Source organism: Saccoglossus kowalevskii, chromosome 22, assembly GCF_978046115.1.
Source record: "Saccoglossus kowalevskii chromosome 22, keSacKowa6.1, whole genome shotgun sequence".
NCBI lineage: Eukaryota > Metazoa > Hemichordata > Enteropneusta > Harrimaniidae > Saccoglossus > Saccoglossus kowalevskii.
The window spans coordinates 27,872,150-27,880,449 of record NC_140662.1 but is presented as its reverse complement, the minus strand read 5'-3'; the positions used below and the strand labels follow the sequence as shown (position 1 = coordinate 27,880,449).

The 8,300-nt window shown below is 38.3% G+C and overlaps 1 protein-coding gene across 2 annotated transcripts in view; it reads left to right on the top strand.

The window, feature by feature from the left end:
* The first annotated feature begins 4,274 nt into the window (after nt 1-4,274).
* Nucleotides 4,275-8,300, top strand: part of LOC100373333 (ubiquitin-conjugating enzyme E2-24 kDa-like) — a 92,780-nt gene continuing 88,754 nt past the window's right edge. Inside the window, exons 1-3 of one of the 2 annotated variants that reach the window (XM_085496055.1) lie at nt 4,275-4,401; nt 4,692-5,034; nt 5,520-5,570. In XM_085496055.1, the coding sequence (XP_085352181.1) occupies nt 4,874-5,034; nt 5,520-5,570 (212 nt within the window). In that variant the 5' untranslated portion in view covers nt 4,275-4,401; nt 4,692-4,873. Of the gene's footprint in view, nt 4,402-4,468; nt 4,545-4,691; nt 5,035-5,519; nt 5,571-8,300 lie in introns of those variants that run through there. The other variant, XM_085496056.1, reaches the window with a different exon arrangement.

The window sequence follows — 8,300 nt, the reverse complement described above, 5'->3', positions numbered from 1 at the left end:
TGATGTCAGGGTCAGACGATGTCAGTTCAAGTCATGTGATACCGGGACCAGGCCCTTATGTCAGGGTCAGATGATGTCAGTTCAAGTCATGTGATACCGGGACCAGGCCCTTATGTCAGGGTCAGACGATGTCAGTTCAAGTCATTTGATACCGGGACCAGGCCCTGATGTCAGGGTCAGATGATGTCAGTTCAAGTCATGTGATAACGGGACCAGGCCCTGATGCCAGGGTCAGATGGTGTCAGTTCAAGTCATGTGATACCAGGACCAGGCCCTGATGCCAGGGTCAGATGACGTCAGTTAAAGTCATGTGATACCGGGACCAGGCCCTGATGCCAGGGTGAGATGGTGTCAGTTCAAGTCATGTGATACCAAGACCAGGCCATGATGTCAGGGTCAGACGATGTCAGTTCAAGTCATGTGATACCGGGACCGGGACGGGTAAGGTGTTATCCTGGTCAGGTCGGGTCGGATCGGGTCATATGATGTCAAATGAGGTTAAATGGGGTAACACAATTTCACAGATAGACTATTTAAAATAAATTCTCCCAGGTCTCATGTCAGTCTTATATACAAGACATATCACTACTTGCACTGTAACTATAGTGACTTGTAGGGATATATGAGGATACGGGTAATCAATTGACGCTGTCGCCATTAATATGTATTATACTGGCTTCCCTCGTATCAATGTGCAACCTGGCCACTGAGTTGGTTTCAAAACACATATAGCATTACATGGATGTCTTATAATCACTTCACAAAGTGACTCGTACTTCAAAATGACTCCCCTGAGTAATGATATGGATAATATCATGGCGTTATTCAGTGAGCTTCGTCTGGTGTAAGCAAGACTACTTCTGACACGAAGATTTGACACATGAATAAACTCTGGGATTCGTTATATGAGTAGGCCATCGTCTCCCATAATTAACGGAAGAGCGGGAAGGTCAGCTTTTGTCCACACAGCTTAATTTAATACAAATAATATAATACATACATTCAACTGCTAGCAAGTTGTTGTAACTGTGTCGAGGGATATTAGTTGTAACTACACATGTATTTAACTTACCCTTACTTCCATGCCCTTAGGTAACTCTTACATGTAGTTATAACTTCACGAGTAGTGAAAACTAGAGACTCACTATAACTGAATATTAGTAGTCTATAACTATTAGGTAAGTATTAACTTCATGCGCAGTCGGCACTTCCAATATTACACAGTCATATTTTTAGCCCTTCTAAAAGCGCGGTGGTCGTCGCATAGCGAGTGTTCGAATTTCATGTATTTTACACGCGTTGTATGCGTCGCTATGAGTCCCATATCGAACAGGACGCGGCGCGACGACTGCCGCCCTTTAAGGTAGTCCTTTATTGTGTGTATTCGTTTGAAACAAAATGGTCAAAAAATAAAGAAAAGATATAGATTCGAAAACAAGTCGAAACTGAAATCAATGGTTTCCCCGGATCTGAAAAACATGAAGCGGAAAATTCGACTAACTAGGCCGACTCTGTTTATGACTGTATATCACACAGACTCGAAGTCGTCATGGTACTAGTACTCTTCAGCCCCCCCAATAGTTTAGTTTAACAATCATTAGTCTCTAGTCACTGGTCTACCAGGGAAATCGATCCCTGATTGACTATTGAAAGCATTCGTAGCATTCCGCAAACAAATAGTGGAATGCATATGGTAGAAGTCCAAGTTCATGTCGTTAATCTTAGAAGTTATCCTGTTAGCAATACTCACAAAGAGATTTGTGCAAATAACAAAAAAAAAAGTATTTCCAAAGTAGCTGTCCTTAAGTTTTGAATATGAGTTTATTCCATGATTAGTTCATGTTACATTTTTATTTCATTGGACGAGGCTTTATGCAAATTGGAAAACGGGTGAAGCCATGTAATTTGTTTATCCAGCGTGATGTGTTGAACCTCAGACTAGTAATACAAGTCTGAGGTTGAACCATGGAACTACAAACCATGGTTGAACAATAAGGGTTTTGTTTTTACCAATAGTTACTACACATTAATATATGTGGAAAGCAATATAAAAAATAATAATTGAGTGAAAAATGAGCCACTTTTATATGCTATATACAAGACCAAAACACACGGTATTTCTCGGTAAATATTTCTTTGAAACAGCACATAATGGAACTATACAGCGTTAAACAGTTCGTTGAGATTTTGGATGGAGAGATATTCAGTACAGAATAAATTCCATTACATTTTAATTATATATAATAATGTCTCGTGTAGTTCATTTATCATATGGCTCTTTAAAAAAAGGTCCGTGATTTAAAATGGGATTTAGGGAGGAAATTTGGTATGAACTTAATCTCAAATCAAATTTGCTTATTCAAATAAATTACAAAGAGAACATAAAGTAGAATTGTAGTGAAAGCGATATAAACAAGGGTATCCCATGATTCTGTGGCGCAACTTATCGGGTAGAGACAACTTCTCTTTTATATTCAAAACGCCTTACGGTGTACGTCTACACTGTGACACATACTTAAACCATGTATAGTGGCCTTAGGATGTACAGATGACATGGAAAAGAAAATATCTCCCACGGACAAAACCGTTTACAGCATAATGTACAATATATATGTTTGTATTTTTTGTATATGCGAAGTATACTCTTACGCTCGTTCTACCCTTGTTCGAACCTGTGAAAGGTCAACTACCAATTTACAGGATCAAATTAGTCAATTTAATCTATGTGCAATGTTAATTAAAATACTCGAAATTGGCCGGTGGTGTCTCTGTTGATCGCGTGAACTAGGCACTTATCACATCGGATCACGACCAGTTACAACCATCAAGGTTAAGATTTAGTTTAAACTACCTTCCTCAATTGAGGGAAGCACTTCAGTTGAGCTCAAACTGACGCTTGCGTTTAAATACAGGACTAGAATTACAATGGAAAACAAAGGCCAGATTAGTATTGTAAACAAAGTTGTCACATAGTGCAAACCAGGGATTGGCGGCCACCCGTTAAACAGCTTCAGCAATAAACTCTATCTAAATTATAAAACTTTATTAAACTTTCTGTGTGTAGTTCATTTCTACAATGCAAAGAAGTATGTTAGTTAAATCTATAAAGGGACTATGATTAAACGCATCACTTTACCAAACGGCCGGGAACACGTGGCAACTTAATACCCACAGTATTGTACTGACCGATGTCCTACAGGGCGTCAACGTAATGGAACACACCCCGGGGACCGCACACTCAAGTCAACGTTGTATGTGCTCGTATTTGTTGTGTATTCATCAGGCTTCCGAGTTGTTGCGTCTTTATTTTACTCACTTCATTTCCATTAAAAATGTCGAACCCAGAATAGCGAACGTGGTTAAACGCGTTATTTGGGACTACCTGCACTTGGCAACCGCGGCATTTCTGAGGTCGTCGGCGTTTATAATTAGTAGTGTGCTGTAGGTGTATTAGTCAACGCACAATACGAGGGTCGGCACAGTGCAGGAAATTATATTCATTCCGGGTTTAATTATCCTAATTGTCAATATTAATAGACAACATTAATATATAGGTCTGCTTTTTCTACGAGTACAAGTTCTGTTAAATTAAATTGATTGGTCACTTACTGGTAAATAGTGTACATATACAAGTAACCTGCCGAGGGCTGCAGTTATGTACTTGTTACTGTATCTGCACATTTAGAGGGCAACTCCGACTATATTGGGAACATCCCGATCCCCAGGTGCACTGTGACGTCACACAGCAACTTCAGCATGTTTCGCGACGATGCATGTCACATGACCACTCCTAGATCAACCACCACAAACGACTTTGAATATGTAATTATCCGTGATCGGCGGGGTTGGAATGAGGGGAAAATATGCTCGATTCGCCTTCTTTTCTGCTTCCGCGAAAGGGCATGTGTTCTCCCCCGGGGGAAAGTCCGTGTCTGTTTGTATCACAGGGGATAAAAAACAATAATTACCGAGCCACAATTAGTTTCTGACGGGGTTGTCATTTTCTAATTGGCGACGTGAAGTTGACGTGTATGCGGGCTGTTCTCGTTGCCTCACATCCCCTACCCAAGCGTGACCAACTGACCGAGATTTTGCGGTCTTTTACCGATAACCCAACATAATATACGCCCGATTCGGGGTCAGGAAAAAATACCGCATTGTAAATCAGCACTGGAGAATTCCAAGGGAACGAAAGAGTGTCGTCGCCATGACAAATCAATTAGAAATAAATCATGTAGAATTTCCAGAGGGAGGAACTGGAACAGCTAGTGTTCAATTGCTGGACACACGCCGAAAACATTTTCCTGTCTCTCCCAGAGAATTAGCTTATTTCTGACGACGAAATTCATCGGTCTATTTTCACTCGATAGACCCCATTCTCGGCTCATTCGACTCATTAGGGTTTGTTCCTTCGTGTGGTCTATATTTTGTCCAGTTTTGTCGAATTTTGTCTTTTCAGTTTCCATGTCATTGTTAAGGGGTTTATGCCTCAGTAATTTTCTTTATTGCTCTCATCTCTACACTATTTGTAAAAGCGGGCACTGGTAATTTTAACCGTACTCCCAGTATATTTCAAACATTTTGTTGACGTATCGAATCTGCCTGGAATCTCAACACAGCATATTACCAACTTGTAATTCATCCTTTTCCATCGTATTTTCATTTTAACTGTAATTTGATTCTCTTTGTAGTGAGTGAGGCAAGCTGGAGAAAGAGTTGAAGGGAGCCTACCTCGGATAAACGTGTTCGCCTCTCAGATTCATCCGGTGCCCTTCCCAGCGACAAATCTCCGCCACTTCCGCCGATCTGTGCTCACATCGTCGTGTTTTCGGATACTTACCTCATTGGATTAAGTCTTGAAGGGCATGTAAATATGTCGAGCGAGCGAGGAGAAAGCTCTGGCTCGAGTGGAAATGAGCGTGAACGTGAGGACCACCACAAACAGCAACAAACTCGCCGGCGTGGGAACGAAAAAGAAACGAAGGCGTTGGTGCCAACCAAATGGAGTAAAGCTCTGACAACCAGTGCTAAAAGGTACCTATCTAAAAGGCCTCTGTTTTCATTCCACATCTTTCAAAGATCGCTCTGAGACCAGGGATTGCTATGAATTCAAACCTGAAAGCTGTAATTTTTCGCCACGGATCGATTTGCAAGCGACGTATGGACAGACATTTACATGGAGAGATGTAAAGTCCATTCGCTGTAATACTATCAAGCACCTAATTTGCATATAAGCTAAAAACCTGCAACATTCGAATCATACTCAATTTAACCCCCCGAAACCACCAGAAATACGTTCCAAAGTGTGTCACCTACAGTTCAGAAGAATAATTATGTTGTTTTGCACATTTTTAACCGAGAAACGAGAGTTCGAAATTTAGCGTGCGGGTCATTGAGGACGGCCATGTTTTTTGTCTAGCCAACGGGTCAATGCTTATTTTTGTCCCTTTGTTTCAAGCGCTCATAAAATGCTGTTACACTACTAATAACACAATTTGTCGTTTGTTTTCCTCTCATAGAATTCAAAAGGAATTGGCTGAAATCACACTGGATCCACCGCCTAACTGCAGGTTAGAAATCTTTCGATTTTTCCCTCTGTGAGGCATATTGTCTGTTCTATGGGATTCGCTTTTTCTACTCTGCTTGATATAAGGGTGTAATTCACCGGTTTTGCGCGTGTCAAAAGATTGGCAATCAAATAACAAGCCGACGACAAAACAGGAATGTGTGAAATACAAGTGTAGCCTAACTGTCACCGGATTGGGCTTAAAACTGGAGGGTCGTATTGTTACAGAATTAATATGAGCGGCTTTTTTCGATATTGTCAAAATAATTGTAGCAGCCTAGTGTCAGTTGTGCTAGTAATAATTGCACTGGGGGGTTGTTTTAGCAATTTTTAATCAGATCAACCACACAGCATTTTTAGTTGAAAGAACATTTATTTATTGAGTCTGTTGTTGCAGTTTTTAGCAGATTGATTATAGATTTATAGAAATGTATGCGATTGCTGACTGGCCATGTCAGTATTTATGACCCCCTGTGCTATAATGGATATTTTCTAAATTTGACCTAATGTTTACTGTGTGTGCAAGTATTGACCTACCATGATATGAGCCTGCTGCTGTTTAAATGTGGGAGTGAATGTTTTTTGGCGATTAAGAGACGAAACAGCTTAATTATACTTTGCCTAGTAGTGGAATTATTGTGATCATAATGGACAGTTGTCTTTTAAAACAATCCGGTTTTTTTAATGCCATACCTTCTTTGTCTTTTTTTAGGCAAATTTTAAATTCACACTAATGATGTTCTGAGGAGCTATCTGTGTCATTAAAATTAATGCAGTCTTTGTCTGATATCCCCCTTCTTAATAGTTTTTTATTGAAAATTGAAGTCTAACTGAAAAGCAACCATATTGGAAATTACCAATCTTCTGAAATTTGTATTAAACCAAAGATTGTTTAGATGAAAAAGTGACTAAGTGGTGGTGTTGTGACATCTCAAATTTTAAACACAATGCTTTTAATATTCTTAACATTTTAGGTATGCCTTAAAGTATTTTTGTTTCTTTGGGAAGCTGAATTTTTACCTGCTGTTGCTGTTCCTAGTTACAGTAAATACAAGTGAATGTTTAATTACGCTTAGATCAAAGCTACAATGTTTGAGTTGTGAGTGGCTTTTCATGACATAGACTTTTGATAAATGAACGACTAACAATTAAGTAGCATCATAAAATAAAAGTGTTTGAGGCATGTTTTTGTTGTTCAGCACTGAGCACTCTATTCTCATCTCTCACTCTCAGCCCCTGCCTGGGTGTTGTTCCTTGTTGCCTGTGTCAGCGTCACACTGGACAATGGGAAGGTTATTTATTCAAGTTTACATTGATTTAGGCAGTTTACATTGGCTTGGTTTTTGTATGGTTTCCTTTCATTGTGTGCAAGATCAATGAAAAACAAATGGTCTGTGTGAGATTATTTTAGATCTAGTGTGAAAATAAAATGTTACCAGATTTGCATTTACATAAGTCTTTTAAACAGGAGCCAGTGTTGTATTTAAAATTCCTGACTGCAACCTTGAAATATCAGCAAACACTGCTATGAATGACAAATTATTTAGATGATTGGTATTCTATGACTTGTATGAAATCTTGAGCTCAGTCTTCATGGCATATTTTTAGCCTCATGCTCATTTCAATCATTCTGCAATTGTAACATATTTATTTCATGTAATTGCTTCTACTGGTCTATGTTTTATGTAACCTCAAATACCTGGTTTGTAAATTAATTTGCTTATTATGAACTATCTGAAGAGTGTTTATATTTAGACTACAGCTGAAACTCAAGTTTACTGCTAATAATAATGTCTCGAATTGTATGGTTGTACATGTTGTCACTAGAGACAGCTTTAATTTTGGAAGACTAATTTTTACTGAATTTTAAATTTGGCAAATCATAGCGACTTTTTGTTCACACCATTAAATCTTAATAATGACTGTGACATTAAAACTGTTTAAATTACTGTGGAAGAAGAAATATTCAGTGTGCTTAATTTTTGAGGATTTAATGTTGCTGGTATGCTCACTTGGCTTTAATTTCACTGGTTTGTTAAGGAGACAATATATTCTATTGTTAAATGTAAATAAATATTCACTGGATTTTAATTTAGCAATCGTCAAAATAAGCAGAAATAAAACACACGTCATATACCGTATATTTAACTACTAAAATTGTGATTTAACTTCAGAAATATAATTTGTGATTGAATCCTTTGAGTACCTTCATTTTCTCTTAACAATTTCAATGTTGCATTTTGCAAATTTTTCTAAAAATTTATTGTTAATTTATCAGATAGAAATAATTTCCCATTTTGACTTTGCCATTTGAAGAGTAAAAAGTGGTAGTCTGGAACCAACTTTTCAGATTAAGAATCGGGGTGCAGGCCTGGTTTCTTACAAGGTGTGCAATGAAAAATACTGATATGGTTATCTTTGGTTTGATGACTTTGAACTTGGAATGATTACCTGCTGGAAATTTTACCTACTTTCCCATATTCTGCTTTCCCAGACTTCATTGATAATTGTGAATTACTATTCATTTTTTCATCAGAACTTGATTCTTGAAAATGCTGGCTCAATCCCTGTTTGAAGTGTACATGTACAGCTCTTGCATGGAAGTAGTTGATATCATGCAATAATGTTGTCTTCATGATGTCTGTCATCTTGAAACGCTGATTTTTCTCATTGGGAAATCATTAATCCACTCTTCTCTCTGGAGAGGGCAATTCTTAAAATAAAAGAATGCATT